At 36.1% G+C, this 20823-nt stretch overlaps 2 protein-coding genes and 1 pseudogene across 3 annotated transcripts; 2 read left to right on the top strand and 1 right to left on the bottom strand.

Moving 5' to 3' along the window:
- Nucleotides 1-2279: 2279 nt before the first annotated feature.
- On the top strand, nucleotides 2280-2936 carry LOC143529376 (uncharacterized). The gene is made up of 2 exons (XM_077025191.1): nucleotides 2280-2628; nucleotides 2683-2936. The coding sequence occupies exons 1-2, from the start codon at nucleotides 2280-2282 to the stop codon at nucleotides 2934-2936; spliced, it is 603 nt and encodes a 200-aa protein (XP_076881306.1).
- A 5123-nt stretch (nucleotides 2937-8059) lies between these two features.
- On the bottom strand, nucleotides 8060-14216 carry LOC143529375 (villin-2-like). Its single transcript, XM_077025190.1, has 22 exons — nucleotides 14164-14216; nucleotides 13752-13851; nucleotides 13595-13669; nucleotides 13285-13521; nucleotides 13034-13211; nucleotides 12804-12936; nucleotides 12171-12330; nucleotides 11927-12092; nucleotides 11526-11629; nucleotides 11289-11447; nucleotides 11131-11199; nucleotides 10765-10833; nucleotides 10529-10666; nucleotides 10343-10471; nucleotides 10122-10269; nucleotides 10023-10033; nucleotides 9794-9934; nucleotides 9373-9498; nucleotides 9138-9194; nucleotides 8629-8845; nucleotides 8337-8533; nucleotides 8060-8208 (listed from the first exon to the last, which is right to left on the bottom strand). Exons 1-22 carry the CDS (start codon nucleotides 14214-14216, stop codon nucleotides 8095-8097), a joined length of 2781 nt encoding a protein of 926 aa, XP_076881305.1. The 3' UTR covers nucleotides 8060-8094.
- A 2472-nt stretch (nucleotides 14217-16688) lies between these two features.
- LOC143529336 (uncharacterized) lies at nucleotides 16689-20496 on the top strand (annotated as a pseudogene). Its single transcript, XR_013134637.1, has 9 exons — nucleotides 16689-16816; nucleotides 16888-17068; nucleotides 17178-17227; nucleotides 18460-18529; nucleotides 18641-18746; nucleotides 18832-18898; nucleotides 18981-19056; nucleotides 19794-20095; nucleotides 20178-20496. The product of XR_013134637.1 is annotated as an uncharacterized LOC143529336 (transcript).
- Nucleotides 20497-20823: the final 327 nt, after the last annotated feature.

Genomic DNA, 20823 nt, shown 5'->3' with positions numbered 1-20823 from the left:
CCCGGAGGGGGATGGGCCCTCTGATATGGTGGCCCAAAATAGACTAACTTTGTCGAGGAAAAGGCCTAGGAGATTAAGGACTCCAGGATCCAATAGCCCAATGTTGGATCTCGATGGTGGGGTTGGAAGTATGGGCCCAAGTACTAATCGATCATTGTTCTATGATTTTCCTGAGGCCAATAATGTTGGGTGGTGGTTCGGACAAATCTTTTAGACCCGTTTTAATTATTTATGTCGTTTCGATAATTATTAATCCATATTAATAATCAAGTTTATAAACTAAACAATAAAACGCAGCGGATAAAAACGAGTTAAAAACGAACGATAAACCGAAACCCGAACCCGGATCCGATTACAAACGATACGAGTATGACTAGCAAATAATAATAATAATCAACCATAGGGTGTTTTCGATATACCTCGGTTAACAAGAACCGGGAAGACACACCGAGGAATTAACGAGAGTGCTAGACTGGACACAATCAACAACCAACTGGAAATCCGGCGGCGGTGGCGGATTCCGGCAGTATGTAATGACGGCGGCAGAAGGTATTGAACTCAGATCCAACAGCTACAAGACACGGCGGACAGCGGTGAACCTTGACAGCAAGCAGCAGCAACCTTAAATCACCGAAACGGAGTTCGCCGGAAAAACGTGACTCGACGGAGAAGACGAACCAGGTCGCCGGAAAAACGTATGAGCGGTTTCTTGACAGCACCGGAGCTATAAGGAGCTACGGTGGTGTTTGTGGTGATTAAAGGACGATGAATAGTGGCTGTTTGGTGCTTACGGTGGCCGGATAGTTCTCGCCGGAAAACCGGTGGTGCCGGAGTTGCAGGTTTGCGGGGATCTCGGGTCAGCCGGAGCTTGTATAGAGCAGCGGCGGTACTAGCTGTGACTAAGGAACAGGTGGTACAAGCGTTTGGTGGCTGTGATATAAATATGGCGGCCGGAATAGACCCGCCGGAAAAACGGCTGGCCGGAAAACGGCGCCGGAGTAAATATGGCAGCTAGGGTTTATGTTTTGTTAAGGGTAAGGATAAAATAACAAAATCTTATTATATATATAGTATTATTATTAGGGTATTATCCAAGTTAACCAATTGGGCTTGAGCCCAATTAACAAACAAAGCCTAGTCCATTACCCTGTCCATTATTTTATGTGTCGGGCCTAATTAACCTTTAAGTAGGCCTTTATCTCTTTATCCCCGGTGTAACTCTGTCCGGGTCGATCACGTTGACTTGACCCGAAACGTCCATAAAATCCAACAAATAATAACTCTGGGGATACTCTATCTAGAGAGGCAGGAGATTGTATGGCAAGAATAGATGCTCAAGACCCGAGTTCGGAAGGTCGAAGAGTAGGTGTTAGTGAGGGCGATGGGGTTGAGGGTGATATTTGCTTTCCTGAACCGGTTACATTAGAGGCAGAAGTTGGAGAAATGCTTCACGTGGGAAAGTCAATTGGGGTAGAACTTTGTGGCCATGTTGATCTGGTGAGGTATGCGGTAGTGGAGGCTGGTGGTTTCAAATGAATATTATGTCTTTAAATGTTAGGGGGTTGAACGAACTCAGAAAAATGAACTGGGTTCGGGGGTTGAAGACATGTCACGGAATTCATTTTGTTGCGATTCAAGAAACCAAGGTGGGTCCAAACTCAATGTTCCGCGTCAATCAGGTTTGGGGTAGAACGATCTATGATTTTGAGCTAGTAGAGGCTGTGGGTAGGTCGGGTGGGCTTTTGAGTGTTTGGGACCCGACTTATTTCTCAAAAATAGGGGTGTACAAACATAGACGGTTTCTGTTGGTGTCTGGGGTTATCAAAGCTATTGGTGTGAGACTAAATATTTTCAACATATATGCTTCAAATGAGCCCGGTGAAAGGAAATTGTTATGGGAGGCCCTGTTACAAATGAGGAGGGCAGTGGAGGGTCTTTGTGTGCTCACCGGGGATTTTAATGATGTTAGAGTCGCCTCTGAAAGACTCAACTCAGATTTTGTGGCTTCTAGCGCGGAAGCATTTAATCAGTTTATTGCAGATGCGGAACTTTGTGAGTTTCAAATAGGGGGTGGTGCTTTCACCTAAGCGTCAGATCGGGGGGATAAGTTCAGTAAAATCGACCGGTTTCTGGTTTGCGAGGAGTTCATGAGTACTTGGCCTCTCGCCTCGTTGAATGTTCTTGTAAAAGGTATGTCAGATCATAAGCCGCTTGTTCTAAGTATGGTTCCAACTGATTTTGGTCATATTCCATTTCGATTCTTTAATAGTTGGTTAGAAATGCCTGGCTTCTTTGACTTTGTGGTATCTAAGTGTTGTCGGTTCCGATTTAATGGCCCAGCTGATTTAGCTTTGACTACGAAATTTCGGTGGTTAAAGAATGGAATAAAGATATGGTTGGAAAAAAAGAAAAAAGAGTTGAATAGTGTGTATGATTATAAAAAACAATTGGTTTTAGACTTGGAGTTAGTAGCTCAACAGCGGCCGTTGTCAACTCATGAGCAAGATGTTAGATCAGAATGTGTTGCCTTAATTGAGTCGATTGATTTGGAGAAACAAAAAGATTTGAGGCAAAAGGCAAGGGTGTGTTGGGCTTTGGATGGGGATGATAATTCAGCTTACTTTCATAGTATGTTGAATGCAAATCTCTCGTCAAATAGAATGCATGGGCTTATGGTTTAAGGGAGCTGGAACTCTAATCCGGCGGTTATGAAAGGTGAGGTTTTTAATTATTTTGTTGAGCGTTTCACCGAACCGATTGATGATAGGCCGCGAATAGTTTGCTCGGATTTGTCGGTTCTTGATGATGAAGAAGCTTCATGTCTGGTGGTACCGTTTTCGTTATTAGAAATTAAGAACGTTGTTTGGGATTGTCAAGGGGACCGGTCTCCTGGGCCGGACGGGTTAAATTTTAAAACGGTTTTGGGCTTGTTTTGAGCGAGATATGCTGAAAATCTTTGACCAATTTTATATGGGTGGGCAGTTCAGTGCCAGGGTCCTAGCTTCGTTTATCGCGCTAATCCCAAAAAAAGTAGATTCGGTTCAGTTGGGTGATTTTAGACCAATTAGCTTAATTGGGTGCATAAACAAGATCATCTCGAAAGTTCTCGTTAACAGGTTAAAAAAGGTGATAGGGAAGTTGGTGTCCATGGAGCAAACAGCTTTTGTGGCAAAAAGAAGCATATTGGATGGTCCTCTAATCTTGAATGAAATTGTGGCGTGGCTTAATAAAGCCAAGAAGAGGGGGCTAGTGGATATAGAAAAGGCTTATGATTCGTTAAATTGGAAATTCCTCGATTCCATACTTGAACAAATGAACTTTCCTTCGAAATGGAGAAGTTGGATATCTGCCATATTAGTCGGTGGAAGATCTTCAGTTCTAGTGAATGGGTCGCCTACGCCGGAGTTCGATTGTTCTCGGGGTCTCCGCCAAGGGGATCCACTATCTCCGTTTTTATTCGTTTTGGCAATGGAAGCGTTGACGAATATAATGAAACGGGCCGGTAGAGTGGGGTTATTCAAGGGCATCAAGTGCGGTACGGGTGGCCCAATTGTTAATCACCTCTTATATGCGGACGATGTTGCGTTTATGGGTGAATGGGAGAAGGGCAACGCTTTAAAATTGCGGCGCATATTGAGATGTTTTTATCTAGTGTCGGGTCTTAAAATTAATCTTTCTAAGAGTTGGGTTTATGCAATCAATGTGGAGGAGCCGGAAAGGTTAGAAATGGCGAATCTTTTGGGATGTAAAACCGAGTCGCTTCCGTTTAAGTACCTTGGTTTACAAGTTGGTGGCAACATGAACCTAGTGGGCTCATGGGACCGGTTGTGGAGGTGTTCAGGAAGCGGCTTTCGCGTTGGAAGGCAAAGAAATTATCAATAGGTGGGAGGACAACAGTGATAAAGGCGGTTCTAAACGCTTTACCTACATATTATCTCTCCTTATACAAGGCTCCGGTTGGTGTATTGGAGAAGCTTGATAGAATTCGGCGGGTATTTTTTTGGGGAGGGTCGGAGGAGGAGGCCAAGGTAAATTGGGTTGCATGGAATAGAGTAATTGCTCCGAAGAACAAAGGGGGCCTTGGTTTTGGATCGTTCCATGAAATGAACCTTGCTTTGCTTGCGAAGTGGTGGTGGAGGTTCAAAAGTGAGAAAAGCAACCTGTGGCGGAATATTATGTGGGCTTTCCACCACTAGGAGCGGTCATGGTCACGTATTCCAGCCAATCTATCTCTTCCGGGTGTGTGGAAATACATAGTTAAGATGGAATGTGAGCTGGGGACCTTGGAGTGGGTTTGTGTAATATGATTCGTTGGGAGGTTAAAGATGGGAATAGTGTTTTATTTTGGATGGACCTTTGGTGTGGTGTGGTGAAACTCCTCTCATGGATCAGTTTCCTTTGCTTTTTGGGTTAGAGCTCCATAAAGATTGTAAGGTGGCAGAGAGATTGGTAATGCATGAAGGGGAAATTTGTGGTTTGTGGGGTTGGACGAGACCTCCACAATTGAATGAAAAAATTAATGAACTAAGGGGTTTGTTACTTGCATGCCAAACTGTCCAATTATGTGCAGGTAAGGACCGTCCTACTTGGGGGTTAGATGATGGTTCCGGTTTTTTGGTAAGAAGTATAAAAGAAAGAATCGGGATGGGCTCGGTTGCAGACGATCGGTATGTGTTTAAATGGAATAATTTGGTTCCCAGAAGGTATGTATTTTAGCTTGGAGAGCTGAAATGGAAAGGATTCCGTCTGTGTTTGCGTTAACCAAGCGAAATATTATGGTTGGATCGATGCTATGTCCGATATGTATGGAAGATTTGGAGACGGCGGAACATTTATTTGTTTCATGTCATTTTGCCAAAATGGTGTGGAGCTTTATTACCAGTTGGTGTAATGTCCCAAATATTTTTGCGTTCTAGACTCGTGATTTGTTGGAAGTGTACAAGTTCTCTCGCCTTCCTACCCGTAAGGCTAAGGCGTTTCATGCGGTGTGTCTTACTACAATCTGGTGTCTCTGGAAGGTTAGAAACTCTTTGGTGTTTGATGATAAAGATCCCAGTATAAAGAATATCATAAGCGAGATAAAGGCGTTAAGCTTCTTATGGGTGAAAAATAGGTCAAAGAATATGGCCTTATTGTGGGAGAGTTGGTGTTCTTTTAATTTTGTAATGTAATTAGGTGGTTGGTAGCTTAGGCTGGTTTTATATGTTTGGTTTTATATGTTTTTCGATGTTGCTAGCTAGCTTCTTGCTAGGTGTTGATTTTGTTTATATATTAAAGTTTTTGTTGGCCGTTAAAAAAAAGTATAAAGAGATGTATGTTAAAGTTAAACAACTTGTATGTTTACTAGATGCGGGGTATAAAAACAAATCCCTAAGACAATGACAGTTCATGGTCTCTTTTCCAATTTGGTTACAATGATATCGATCATTAAAAAAAGGTGGCAAGAACATATTGACTCTCCAATCACATTCAATCTCTTTTCCATTCATTTATGTATTTCTTTTTCTTGTTTACATTTGGTGAATTGTTGTGCTTATTTCAATCTATATTCTATAAAAAGTATCATATTGATTCTATCAATATTCATTTCCCTAAATTAGTTCCATTATAGTTTATAAATTGATTATATTACTTTTTCTATGTGTAGACAAATTAGATTATAATATTATTATTCATTTATTTTTTCGGTTATTTTAACTTCTCTCTCAATAGACGAATACAATTCATATCAACCTAACTTTTTTGTTCGACGGCAAACACAAGCTGCAATCACCTTGACTTTCTATGGTTGAGGATTGTGCCTATGACTTCGTTGTCGCCGTGTTCTTCATCTTTTGTCGCACTCGATAGAGGGCGAGTCGTCCAAAGTTCATGGTTTAGGGTTTACGGAGGACATGTCTTGAAATCTATACATAAAAGTCTCCTTGTGCAACATCGATCTAGTCAACATTTGCATGATATAAATTTAGGCATCTTTTAACTAAAATTTGCGATTACGTCTTAATAATGTTATATCAACCCGACACATAAAATCATTGTTTCTCGTGACAGTTTATTATAGAGATCCAATCGACTCATGAGGTAGTCCGAAATTGTCAGTTGCTTGATTAAGACAAATTCTTTTTTAATTAATATTACTAAGTGCTACTAAACTAGCATAATCTCTATGAGAAGATGCCGACCTTTTTTTACAACATTTGCAACCCAATGTTGTTCGACCTGAAACCCGTCACGACCCAAAACCCGCCCCGACCTAAAATCCGTTATGGTCCATAACCCACCCCGAACCTGTCCCGCCCATATACCTGCCTCGTCCCCGTTTCAGTTCTAATGGGTTGAGATAGGTGGAAAATTCCAATTTCATCAACAAGTTTACCAAACAAATAATCCACTCCCATTTACAATTCAAATTCTTTTAAAAGTTCGGTGAACCAGACACCCGTTAGGAGGAAGCCATAAGGAGTTTCGAAGGACATTAAGGTGTTGTTTATTTTTTCAAATGTAAAATGTCTGCAGTTTGCGGACCACATCTGCAGACATCTATAGAAGAAGATGTGGACTAAACCTCTGCAGTCTGCAAGAAGAAGATTGTTTGTTTTTTTTAACATATGCTAATTGTTAAAATAAGTTGGTGGTGGTGTACGAAGGGTGGTAGTGGGTGGTGGTGGTGGACGTATGGTGGGTAGTGGTAAACGAATGGTGGGTGGTGAACGGTGGTGGTGGTGGACAGTGGGTGTTGGTAGGTGGCGATGTTTAACCCTTTTCAGACCCTAGAAGATCTTAGAAGTGGATGAGCTAAGTGTGTAGCAAGAAGAGTTTACGCATACGTTTTTTAATGAAACGTCTTCGAAAAAACAAACAGTCTACAGATGCAATGTCTGCGCATAGCCTATACAACGCAAACAAAAGAGCATGCACTGACCTTTAAAAAAAACAAACATCACCCGAGACAACTTCGTTTTTGTGGCTTGAGAATACATGTATACTTCAAGAGAGTGATGACTGGAGTATCTGCTTCCTAAAAATATTTTAACTAAGAAAATAAGCAAATTTCTTTAACAACAGTGTAGATTAATGGGTTGTTTGGTAGCATCATTAAGTGTGTTTGGTTTATCAGAAAATTACCTCCTAATCACTTAGCAAATCTCTTATCCATTAAATTTCAAAATGATGTCGAATAAAAACTTTACCTCTTTCTCCATTCACATATGTTCAAAACCCCTAGTCTACCACTCACGCCCAACGCCACCTCCTCCATCACCAATCAACCACATCAGTGTACTCAACACTGACTTATCATTTACTAACTCAGAATTTCATAACTATTAAGATTTGTTATCGGCTTAGAACTTACGGGGGCAAAGGCTGTCAACTAGCCCCTATGGCAATTGTGTCTTTTATAACTGTTTAAATGTATTTATATTATACATGTTATTTTAAGGACTACAAATTTCCTAAATCAATTTTACAACATGGATGAAACATTTATTGTATGAATTAAATGAATATACCATAACTTGTTCTCTAGATCTTCATTTGTCACGTTAGAGAATGTTGATAACAACTTTGTTTTCTATAGAAACATTTATGTACCTTCACAACTCTTACTTGTATCACATACAAAAATCTCTATTATTGCTTCATCAATGTGACAAGAATCATATTTTATCGTGGTATGCGAGAGCACTTAGTTACTTATACAATTAGTACGTACAAATCATAAATAATCGATAACATAATATCATCAAAAACAATGAATCTTTGTCCATTATGTAATTGAATTCAAATACAAATTGCACTACCTTCTTAAATATAAAAGACATCATAAGTAACAAAAAAAAAAAAAAAAATACAGAGTTTATTTTGCTATAATGTCTTAAAATCTTGAAGGAGGCAAAGAATGACTCTTAAAACTCCAAGATGAAATAACAAAAAGACCATATACTAAATACAATGATAATATCATACCACAATCAAGAATATGCACCTGATTGAGTCGAAACCGCGAAATAATCAGTTTTAAAAATAATAGTGTTATTAGTATGTTGATAATGTGGTGTTTAGTGTTTATTAGTTGGTGTGTGGTTTTGATTTCTAGAAGAGATCAACTTTTTTCTTGGTTATATCTTGCTTCCATTTTGGTAACTTGTAAAAGTCTTCTCTTGTCATCCCAAGATAAGACTCAAATTCTTCAGTTGAAAGATAAACCTATAACATTAAAAAAAAATAATGGATTAAAATGTCTATTTTGGTGATATTCTGACCCGAACCCATTTTAACCCGCATATTATTCAACTATTATTTGAAGAATATTTTTGAGGAAACTAATTACTAACCTCTCTCCTCTTAAGATCGATTCCGGGAACAGGGTCCTCTGACTTGACCCTAACTTGTTCATAGCTGAAAGTGGATTGACTCGATAAAATACCGTTTTCGTCCTCCTCAATAGCCACTTTCGGTTCAGAATCGTCTTCTTCTTCAGGAATGGGCTCAGATGGTTCCACGGGTTCTTCTGGGGGTTCTTCGGGCTTCTCTGCATGTTTAACAAATTTGGCCCGTTAGTCTGTATGTAACGGGCCAAGTCAAAATAACTATTTAGTGTAGTATTTGTGGGCCCGTTTTAAATACCTGGTGATTCGGGGGCGAGTTCTTCGATTTTCTCATTGGTAAGAACCCCGGATAATGCAGCGACTGCAGCCCGTCTCTGTGAACCGGCACTTGAACCTTTAGCGGGTCCTTTGCCGCCGCCGCCACCACCACCGCCGCCAGATGAGTTGAAAGTTGAGTTCAAAGCCGCCAAGGCGGAAGCTCGTTGAGTGTTACCACCACCTTGATTCCCAGAGCTCTGTGTTAACAACAAATGTCAAATGATCAAATGCGCTGAGCGGGTCAGATAACGGATCAAAACAGGTCCAAATGGGCAACTTTGAAAGCGGGTAACCTAGCTGTCAACCCAGTTTTACTCGGTTTAACTAATCGGGCCCAAAAAGCTCATAGCCTTAAATGGCCAAAAACCCCAAAAGCCCAAAAAGTCTAAAAGTCCAAAAAACCCAAAACAAGAAGCCCAAAAGCCTAAAAGCCCAATAATCCCAAAACCCCAAAAAGCCCAAAGCCCCAAAATTTAGGCAAGAATTTACCTCATGGCCTGCTCCAAACAGTATAGTAATCTTCTTTTGAAATGAGTTCCCATGAATCTATAGTTGCATCACAAAAAAAAAATTAATTAAAATGAAAACAAATTACTATCCAAATAATTATAAAAACGGGTTGATGGATAATAATAATAATAATAATAATAATAATAATAATAATAAATTATTATTATTATTATTATTATTATTATTATTATTATTATTTAACAAGTACACATACCTGGGTTTTCAAAGGTTCCCATGAGAAATATGTTGTGAAGAAGTTAGGTTCATTTCCTTCCGGAACTCTGTATAATGGCACACGCGGGTTCAACCCGTCCAAAGCTTCAGCCCATGCAATGTATTTCTGAAATCAAGTTCGTTAAAAAAAGTAAACTTTCATTACAAAAATGTCACATGTAACAATTTTGACCCATTTAGTTATGAACACGTTAAACTTCAAATTAGGCCCAAAGGAAACAAGTCAAAAGTTTCACAGTGCATTTTTATGCATAAAACCTTCTAAATCATTTTTGCCGGAAAAAAGTTACTACTAAATTATTATTGAATAATCTTACATGACATGGCAAATTGGATTTGTAAAAATAACACCCATTTCGACATGTTACCCAACCCGCTTGTTGTGATCGCTAAACGAATACCTGGCCATAATCAAGAGCGTTTTTCTTCTCCTTCGTGTCAACGGATTGACCAACCCAAACGAAAACCTCAGCATGTGTATCCAATATTAATATATCCTCTGGCAACAAGTCATCTTGATCAAAGTTGTAAACTTCTTCCACCTTTAACAAAAAGTTTTTTAGAAAAAATTTATTTACACATTTGTCACATAAATAATTAACAAAACCAACCATCTAATAATTTACCCACCTCAAATTTTCCTGAAAGTCCACAAACAAAAAACAAGTTAGAACCATTAATATGTCAAATCCAAAACCACAATGTAAAAGTAAAAATTACTTCTCTAACCTTTGGCAAGTGAAAATGAAAACAAATGAGGATCTCTAATGGTTTCCAATGATACTTTGTTAGTGCTGACATTTTCTTTCCCTCCAAGCCCGAGCCAAAACGTTGCGCTTTCAGTTCCTTCTTTCTGATACTTTGCGGTTACCCCGGGCTAAAATATAAAAAAATATATATAAAACATTAACCATAAAGTCAAAAACTATATAAGAGTATGAAATGCATACTTTTAAAAAATCAGCAATTTTGACTGCCCATTGCTGTTGTTCATAAGTACTTTGTGTTCCTTGCCAAATGTATAGGTGGTTACCGGCATGTACCACGAAGCATTCGTGTGAATTCAAAGAGGCTGGTACCTAAAATACATGTTATAGTTAGTTAAAACAGGGGTAATTAAGTAATTTTATACTTACGGGGTCTAGGTGAATAGCTTTGTTATTATGCACTGCGGTTCCTGATATTCGAATGATTGAAGCAGCATCCGGACTGTAAGTTTCGTCGGCTATTCCTTTGTCTGCAATGTGGCTTTTGTAACTTGAGCTTAATCCACCCTAAGTACAAAAACAAAAAAAAAACAAAAAAAACATATATTCACTTTAACAAAATTTAAAAATGTGATTTAGAATTATATAAATGTTACAATAAGTACCTTCAAAAGAACCATGGGTTGAAAAATAGCTACAAACTGTGGCGGTTCTTTCTCTTGATAAACACGGCCCTAAAGAAAGGATCGAAAGTTAGACCTCGCTTGTAAATGAACCGAATGAACACAAACGGAGCATGTTCATGTTCGTTCATTTAAATCTAACGTAACAAACAATCAAATAAGAAAATTAAAGAACATGGTTTTCTTGCTAGTGTTCGTTCGTTAAGAAAGTAAACATGTTAGTGTTCGTTTATGTCTGTTCATTAATGTATAAACGAATGGTTCACAAACATAAATAAACAAACATTAACGAACTTCCCGCTATAACAGTTCACTGAATGTTCGGTTCGTTTACAGACGTAATGATACCTGAACGGGCCTCCCCTTGAGTGAGTTGAACATTGAAGTAGTCAACTTAGCGGCAGTATTTTGGTCCTCCTGTTAATAGAGATGGATTAAAATGCAGACATTCAATATTAATAGTTCACATAATATTAAAACAAATATTATTACTATTATTATTTTACCTCAGTACTATCTTTTCCAATCCAATAACAAAGATAAAAATCTTCTTTTTTTTCTCTAGAATGGAAACTGTAAAGAACAATGTAACAATCTCCACTGTAGAATTTACCAATGTCTTCATGGGCTACCGGGTTTTTAGCACCGCCATCAATAGACCACACCTAATGCCCAAAATACTTAAACATGTAAATAATGGTAATACAAGAAACCGGTGAATATAGAAATTAATGTGATCAAACCTCAAGTTTCCCATTAGGTTCGAGCAAAGGCGGCACGACTTCCTCGATTACAGGTGCGTTTTTTTCTTTCCCTTTTGGCCCGCCACCTTGTTGCTTCAACAGAGCTAAATTACAAAAAAAAAAAAAAAAAAAAACATTTTACATATATTTGTAAAAGAATGAATAATGCATTACAAGATCTTGCAGTCTTGCGCTAATAATATTACATGCACCATATTGTTACAATGATGAGATAGTACATTGATGAAAACAATTTAGGAAGTTGTATGCATCAAAAATAGAATTTTGACAAGTTTGAACAGCGTTGACCCAGACGGCCCGTTTGACCCATCCAAGGTCAAACACAGCCCAAATCGACCCATTTATACGTGAATGATTTGAAAATGTAACTTTAACATTACCTGAAACTTTCCCTCTATTTTCAGCCACCTTTCCTCTATTTTCAGCAGAAGGTGCGATTGATGACGGCCAAGAGTCAAAGTTTGACTTGAATGCATGTGTTTCGTAACCTTGAATTAGTCGTGTTATAAGGGTGGCTTTGGGCCGGTTATTGCTAGTGACAAACTCCTATAAATGTTTAATAATGAAAATAAGTAACTGATATCATAAATGTAAAAGAAAATATTATTTATGTATTTATTTTACCTCAGCAGCGTGCGAGGCGGCTTTTCTGTCGTCCACCTGAGTTGCTCGACCAACCCAAACGAAAACCTCGGCACCACAATCCATTAAGTAACATTTGTCAGTTTCAAATGAAGATTTTGAATAATCCTCAATTTGATCCCCAACTTGCCCTCCGGTAATGCTGCAAATATAGATCAAATATTGTAATGATAAAAAGAAATTATAGAGCAAATGAAAGTTTTCCTACAAATTTTCGTGGTGAAATGACGAAAATGCCCTCACGTGTTGTGCATATGATGTTAATGAACTTGTATGCAAGTATAGATAATATGTTGTTAAGATAAAAAAAAGTCATAGAGCAAAAGTAAGTTTCCCTACAAATGTTCTTGGTGAAATGACGAAAATACCCTTCACGTGTTTTGTACATGATGTCACTGAACTTATATACTCAATTGTAGGAGTGTAAACGAGCCCAGCTTGGTCGTACTGGCTTGCTTAAGCTGAGCTCAAGCTTTAGAAATAGAGCTCGAAACGAGCCGAGCCCGAGTCTAAACAAGCCTGGGCTCAGCTCAGCTCAGCTCAGCTCATTTACACCCCTACTCAATTGAAACATTTTCAGACTAAAAAGTCCAAACCAAAACTTTAGACTAATACCTATAAAGTTTGCCAGCTGTCCTTTCGGGAACGATATCATCATCGCTCATAACCTTTTTGCCAATAGGAGCAAACCCGCCAAAAATAACCCAAAATTCACCCGAATCACCCTCGGCTTGTAGTTTTCCATCATCTAAAAAGTTAAATAACAAATAGAAAAATTAGTAAAAAAAAAACTAAAAACTATGCATATATATATATATATATCATTATTAATATCAAAAACCTACCAACAATTGCAACATTGCATGTCCCCTCATGATATTTATCCTTCAAAAACTGAATAACCTCTAATGCCTTTGCGCGTTCTTGAATATTCGAATTCGCTCCGTTAAATTGAAATATCTTATCTTTCGTGTCCAACACAAACACGTCATCATGATTCAACACAGATCGAGAAAACGGGACCTTTAAAAAGTTAAAAATACTTTATACAAACATAAGCATACATAAATGAATATATGTTGAAAACATATGTTACCTGTTTCAAATGAACAACACGTTTTCCTTTGCACGTATACAATCTTATTTCAAACTCTTCCGGGTCGGGTGTTTTAAATCCCAATTTAACACCACCTTCGAGTGGCGCAATGCATGGTTTAAAATACGATATAAACTTATCAGATTCAAAGTTTTGAGGTTCTCTATGCTGCACTCCACGCCCACCAAGAATCGCATCAAGTTCCACTGCTTTTATTGCTGCGGTTCCAGCTTCATCCTGATGTATATCATGTACTAATAAACATTTACAAGATACATAAATAGACATAATGTATGTATATATGTTATACCGGAGTAGTATCTTTTCCTAACCAGAAGTGTATGTCATACGCGAATACACCTGCACCACCTCTACCAGCAGAAGTCTGCAAACATCAACCGTTTAAAACAATAATATCATTTAATCATTTCATAAAAATATAATATTATTTAAACATTATAAAACACCTGCAAGACAACATATGAGTCTCCAGAGTAGAATGTGCCATAGCTAGATTTCGGCAAAGGTACGGGTTGAAAGTTTTCGATTCTCCAAATTCCAAGCCCTCTATAAATTGTTAAGAAAAAAAATAACAATATACAAAAATGATATATATGCATATATACACATATTTAATTTTTTTTTATCAATGGTTCATATGTTTTAAAACTTTTACTTCTTACATACAAATGTCTGTGTTACGTGCATAAAAACCATTAAACTAATTTGTTAATATGTTCTTTTTAAAATGTTAGAAGAGAAGAATAGCCATCGTGTACTGCAACCATTTTCTTGTACTTTAGAACTTTTTAAGATCGGAAAATGAATAATTTATTTGTTCTTCCGGTTCTGCCTAATATAATGAGGCATGTAGGATACGGTCTAGAACCGACTCCCTGGAAAGCAGGTTCAAGAGCTTTTGCAGTAGCCATGTTGTTGAATATTGGCTTTTAGTTGCTTTAAATTATGATAAAAATATACATCCAAAATTTCCCACTATGCAATCTCTAGTTTAAAGCCACTGCAAAGTATAAAAGAACATGTATTCAATAGTAAATTTCAAATCTACCTTTTCATTACAGTATAATAACATCATATAATATTCAATAGTAAGTTTTGTTTAATCTTCATAAACTATAGTTATGTAAGATGTGTCATTATGCTAATATTAAAAGCAGAACAGAAATATGTCCATATTTTGATATATTTATAAGTCAATGTCAACCTCAAACATGTTTTACATCAGTAGCTATAATTTCTATGAACAAATTTCATATAAGTTGGCCCATGGAACATACAAAACTGTGATTTTCTCTGTTATTAATATATAAAACGCTGTAAGCAAACTGAACGTTCAACGAAATGTTTGTGAACTGTTTGGCAGGAAGTTCATTTATGTTCATTCGTGTAATAAATAAACAAAAAATTTCGTTTAGTTAACTAAATGAATGAACACGCACAGAGGTCATGCCCATTCAATGATGTTTGTGAACGTTCGATAATGTGTTCGTTTATGTCCGTCAATGTGTGCTTGTTTATGTTTGTTCAAATGTTCATTAAAGTTTTTTTTAATATTTTTTAATGACTTTTCTATTCTTATCATATACAGAGTCGAGAAAAATTATTAACTATAACGCTAACACGAACTTGGTGGCTGGACCTAACTGTTGACAGTTGACACTATCCATTTTCGGTTAGCCAAATCAAACAAAACATTGTTTGTGTCATTTGTGTCCGTGAACCGTTCACGACGGTTCACGAACAAGTTCATTTCCTTAATGAACGAACGCGATGAACATAATAAACTCACGATACAAGTTACGATCATGATTATCAAAAACTTAACAAGATCAGAATGTAATGTACCTGAGGTTGGATTGAAAATTGATGATATGAGAGAAGCGGATGAAAATGAAAGCAGAAATTGAATATCTGAATTAGTGTAATTAGTTTTAGAATGGTTTTGAATGGTCTTGCTATTTTTTCGTATTAAATTTCCTTTGTTTTTGGTTCCATTAATTTCTAAATTTGCCATTGACAGGTAATTGATGATAGTCCTATTTTCAAGTTCTACCTCTTCATCCATAATAAATGGTAATGAAAGAATATGTTTTTTAATTCAACTTTAATTTTAAAACATAAGTTATTGACCGATAATAATTTATAGTGAAAATATGAGCAATGAATTCATATGCATCCATCGAACAACTGGTTGATTATCTAAAACAAAATATTGTAAATAGTTTTAAAATTGTTGAAAATAAAAGCTAAGATCAGACGTTTGCTATACCTTTTTTGTTAATAGTAAATTTAAAATTTTGCAACAAAAGAGATATAGCAAACGTTTGTTCCCGTGATCTCATGCATGGTCTTTCTTACGTGCATGTCTAATGAAGTATTGAAGTGGATATTGTATTGGTGTCTTTGATACCACTAAGAGCACCAGCAGCATGGTCTAGGTGGCCAAGTTTGTCTTTTAAAATTCGTGTCGGCTACAAACCTCTTCATTGTGGAGCAAGTTTGTGGCAAGTTGGTATCTGCAAACAATAGACTGACGAGAGATGGTGGGCCATGATGTCACACCATTCTAATGTACACATATATACAAGTTTAATATTTTATAACAGGTTTGTGGAGATTTGTTGTTGTGAATAAAATATTGTTTTTTAGAAACTAGTCCAAATTTTATTGTTGATTCAACTCGAGTTAGTTAACTAGTCCAAATTTTATTGTTGATTTCCTTGTATATGCATTCTCTATACAATTATAAATTGAGATTTTTGTAACTTATTTAAAACTTGTATAAACAAAAAAATGAAAAGACAATAAATTATGTAAGAACGAGATAACTTATCATCAACAAGTTGTCCGAACTAAATTGGACTTTACAAGTAGCGCAAGCTCGACTCACACTTGAGACTAAATTCGTTGGTTATCTTTAATTAATGATTAAAATAAAAAGTCAAAATATATTTTAGTAGTCAAAACGTCTGTATAGATTATTGTTATTGATATAGCCTCTACAAATAAAGGAAAATTTGCATTATTCATAGGGGTGAGCCTTCTCATGAATTGTTTTATAAGCTTGAGTTCGATACATTTATTATTTATTAATTAAATTATATGAGTTTTTAATTACTTTTATATATTTAAGAAAAAAAACCCTTAAACGAGCCTAAACACATCTCAAATTCGTGTAATACCTTCAACGAGCCAAAGCTCAACCAGAACTCGACTGTGCATTGTGAATATAATGCATAGAATCCAAAAGAGATTAAACTTAAAAATACACAAAGCTCAATGACCAACCGATCTTTATTTGAGCCTCACATTCGAAAAAGTTTTGCTCGCTTTAAGTTTCTTATCAACCCGAGCTAGAGTAACTCGCATACAGCTAGGCTCGTTTTACTAACCCGACCCGACTCTATTTTAAACACCGTTTTACAAACACACACAGCCTCCACCAAAAGAACACACTCTTCTTTCTTCTCGCCGTAATTTGAACCCTAATTACGCAAATTGATCGTTTCAGGTTCAATTCTCATTAAACAATCATTATTTCATTCCAATTTTGAACAAACTGCTTTTAATATCGTTTTTTAGGGTTTCACTTTGACGAAAATGGTGGATTCCGTCAACGGCGCGACTGATTTGTCATCGGAGATGGAAGTCGACGCGTTCAGAAGACTCTTCCCGTTGCGATTCCACGAACGACATTTACTCGAGTCCGTACGGCCGGACGCAAGGCCACTTGGTAAAGCTAGAGATACTTCATTGGCTCTAGGTTAGTTTCAAATGTCTAGTGCTAACATGTTTTTAATCAGTTTATATTATTTATTTTATATTTTTGATATATTATGTACTAATTGTTTAAATTTGTTGTTGGAATTTAGGGGCTGTGGCATCTGCAGATGGATCAGCATTAGCAAAAATTGGCTCCACTGTAAGTTCCTTCTATAATTCTCTTAATGAATGTTATTATGATTATTTCGTGTTTGTGTTCGCTCGTTAAGAAAATGAACGAACATAACTAAACATACATGAAGAAACACCTATGCAGTCAATATCGGTGGTCTATCGATAGGATATCGGTACTGATAATATCGGTGATATTGAACGACATATCACTGATATTCCCGATATCAGTGTTTTAGGTCTTAATTTTCAACTTTTAGTGTTTAATGGTAGTGTTTTGAGTCTTAGTCAGTTCCTACTTGCTACAATTGTTAGTGTTTTGCAAGTTGTAAAAGGATAATTTGTTGATAGTAGGAGAGTTTACTAAGTTGTTGGTGTTAAATTGCTATAATATATAAATCCTGGATGATAATAAAATTACCGATACCCCACCGCGATAACCGATATCTCAAATATCGAACCTTGACCGATATCCGATGTTTTTCCTCATTAACTGCTTAGACGAACACCAGTTAAAGTAAATATAAATAATTGTGTTGGTCATAACAAATTAAAGAGTAATAATTTAGTTTCATAATAATGCACTAAATTGTAATAAGCCTAACAAATATAAATGAATATGTAAATGAACAAACTTAAACAGTAAACTAACCAATATAAACAGATTTAAAGAATGAAATTTCACGAACAAGCGAGATATATGTTCATGTCCGTTCATTTAACTAAACGAACAAAAAGCTTTGTTCATGTTTGTTCGTTTATTTAGTAAATGAATTTCCCACTAAACGGTTCACTGAAATGTTATTTTACATGCCTAGGCATTACTGATTTGGAGGGTGTTTGGATGTGCATTTTGGAAGTTTTTATGAAAATCCAGAACATGTAATTAGCTGTGATGAAATGGACTGTAGAAGATAGAGTATATATAGATCATAGATGTGCTTGTGCTGTTTGATGTTGTAACAATAAGATAGTGTATATATAGATCATAGATAATCAATTATTTTGTGCTGTTTGAAACGGACTGTAGAAGATAGTGTATATATAGATCATAGATAATCAATTGTTTTGTGTGTTTAAGTTAAACGAGGTGTTTTAGTGAAACAGGGATTCAATTTTTGTTGCAGCTAGTAATGTGATACGATTCCTAAATAATCAGAATCAGAATATGTTTATCCGAAGTTTAAAAACTGATTACTGTAATAATAAGTACTTTAGATATGTTTATCTAAAGTACCCTTTGTTGTGTTGTTTGTCTAGACTATGTTAGCTGCCATTAAAATGGAAGTCATGACTCCTGCAAAGGAAACACCAGATGAAGGCTGCATAGGTTTGATTATGACGCATTTTTATGTTCATCATTTTGCCAATTTGTTTGTTTTGAACTTTTGATAATACTATTTCACTTGTATTTGATTATTTTATCTTATGTTAAAATCAGCAATCGAATTCCACATGCCTGCAATTTGTTCTCCTATTGTTAGGCCCGGCAGGCCCGCTGAGGCTGCACCAGTCATCTCTAAGCAGTTATCTGACACCATCATAAGGTAAAGTTTTTATAAGTCATAATATTTGAAACTGTTGCATGTTACAAATCTAATATTAGTATTGCTATATACGTGGTTATTGTAGTTCTGGGATGCTTGATCTTAAGGAGTTGTCATTGGTCAGTGGCAAAGCTGCTTGGATGGCATATCTGGTACCATTTTCTAATAATTTTATGTTATTGCAAGATATTATTTATTTATTTATTTTTATATTAAATGAGTTTGATTTTGAAGGATATATATTGTTTGGATGCTGATGGTTCCTTGTTTGATGCTGCTCTACTTGCTGCCGTTGCTGCATTTTCTCATTGTAAGTGGTTTTACCCAGGGCTGTAGACGAACTGAACCGAACAAGACCTTGTTCATGTTTGTTCGTTAAGCATTTATTGGACATTTGGACGGTGCACAAACACATATTCGAATGGTACTTCTTGTTCGTGTTTGTTCATTAAGGAAGTGATTTGTTTGTCTGTTTCTGTCCGTATTTCATAAACCAACACAAACAAAAATATATTAGTTTAAAAGGTTAAAATCAATATCAACATTCTTAAACTCATGTACTAGACATAATCACTCAAAAGTAAATATAAATTCAAGTATGGGACATAAATATCTGAAAATTGGTTGACATTATAATAGTAATAAACGTACTATAGAAATTAAGGTGATTAAACTAAACAAACTTTTAAAATATAAAAAGTTAAGTTGTTTGGATTATAAGTAAAAAGTACAAAATCTAAAAAAACCTTTAATGACACAACATAAACAAACGAACATAAGCGAACAAATTATAACGAACGTAAATGAATGAACATAAGCGAACACGTTACTAAACGTTCACGAACACAATTGAACGAGCGCGACCTCTATTCATGTTCATTCGTTTATAAACGAATGAGCATAGACGAACTTTTTGCTGACATGCGATTCTTTTGCAGCCCTGGTTTTACACATATATGGGCCTATTGTAGAATAGATTTTAATATGATTAATAACATGACATTTATATGATTAATAATTTGAAATTTATATGATTAATATTCTCAGTGCAAATTCCCGTGGTGTCATTGAATGACGATTGAAGAATCGTGGTTTTTTCAAAAGAAAACGAGGGTGAGAAACTTAAGAACAACAAACCAGTAAACGAGGAGAAATGAAAGCTTAAATTAAGGAATATCCCATTCGGCTTAACTTGCATAATTCACAAGAATTACATCCTAGCTGATCCAACAGCCGAGGAAGAATCCATCATGGAAACACTAATAACTATTGTGTTAGATTCATCATATCAGTTGGTCTCTCTTTACAAGCCAGGTGGTCCTGCTGTTGCATATGAATCCATAATCCAGGTCAGCATACAACTTCAGTTTTATAATCATTGTTTTAAAGGTTTTTATATCATAATATAAATGTGTCGTATTACATGTGCAGGATTGTATTGCATTGTCGAGACAAAGAGTGAGTGAGCTTCAAACGATTCTGAATGAAGCTATTTGTGATATGGAAGTTGATTAGCTTCATAATATTATTTTGTTCTTCACTTTAGCTTTTATATCTTTTTACAGAGCTGTAGTTTTGGGATTTTTTTTTTCTTTGCTCTGTAAAAGGACAGCTTTTGAATTTTGGAACATGGTTTACCTTTATTGGCCAACGATATATTAAACGTGTTATGGGTGTCACAAACGAGATAAGCTAGTTGAACACGTGTCTAACTTGTTAACTTATATAACATGATAGGTTAAACGTGTTGTGGGTGTTACAAATGAGATATCATAACAATCTAAGAATGACTTAGATAAGTTTAATCTCTATCATTGTTATAGTGATCATGAAATAAGAATTGTGTAACCAAAGTCGTAGTGGATTTAAGTCACAACATAACAAATCATGGTGTCCAGGGTGTTACATTAAATTGAATAAAGATAACATTAAATTTTTGTGTTAAATACATATCAAGTTACGTAGTTATTGGGCTTACAGACAACCCAACAGAGCATCTCAACTTTTAAAATAATAACAAAAAAAATACTACATACAAATGTGAAACCCATAGGCCATAACGAATGTGAAGTTGAGC

Source organism: Bidens hawaiensis, unplaced genomic scaffold, assembly GCF_021521415.1.
Source record: "Bidens hawaiensis isolate Kalapana, Puna unplaced genomic scaffold, B.hawaiensis_p1.1 tig00008535_1, whole genome shotgun sequence".
NCBI classification, from domain to species: Eukaryota; Viridiplantae; Streptophyta; class Magnoliopsida; order Asterales; family Asteraceae; genus Bidens; species Bidens hawaiensis.
Note: the sequence above shows the minus strand (reverse complement) of the source record. Positions and strands in the feature narration are given on the sequence as shown.

What these genes read in the sequence shown, in the direction of transcription:
- LOC143529376 (XM_077025191.1), top strand. Translation starts at nt 2,280, where the DNA reads ATGCCTGGCTTCTTTGACTTTGTGGTATCTAAGTGTTGTCGGTTCCGA. An exon ending in TAATTCAGCTTACTTTCATA is followed by an intron (nt 2,629 to 2,682) that starts GTATGTTGAATG and finishes TTATGGTTTAAG; the next exon opens with GGAGCTGGAACTCTAATCCG.
- LOC143529375 (XM_077025190.1), bottom strand. Translation starts at nt 14,216, where the DNA reads ATGGCTACTGCAAAAGCTCTTGAACCTGCTTTCCAGGGAGTCGGTTCT. An exon ending in GGGAACCTTTGAAAACCCAG is followed by an intron (nt 9,195 to 9,372) that starts GTATGTGTACTT and finishes ATGCAACTATAG; the next exon opens with ATTCATGGGAACTCATTTCA. An exon ending in TCGATCTTAAGAGGAGAGAG is followed by an intron (nt 8,209 to 8,336) that starts GTTAGTAATTAG and finishes TTAATGTTATAG; the next exon opens with GTTTATCTTTCAACTGAAGA.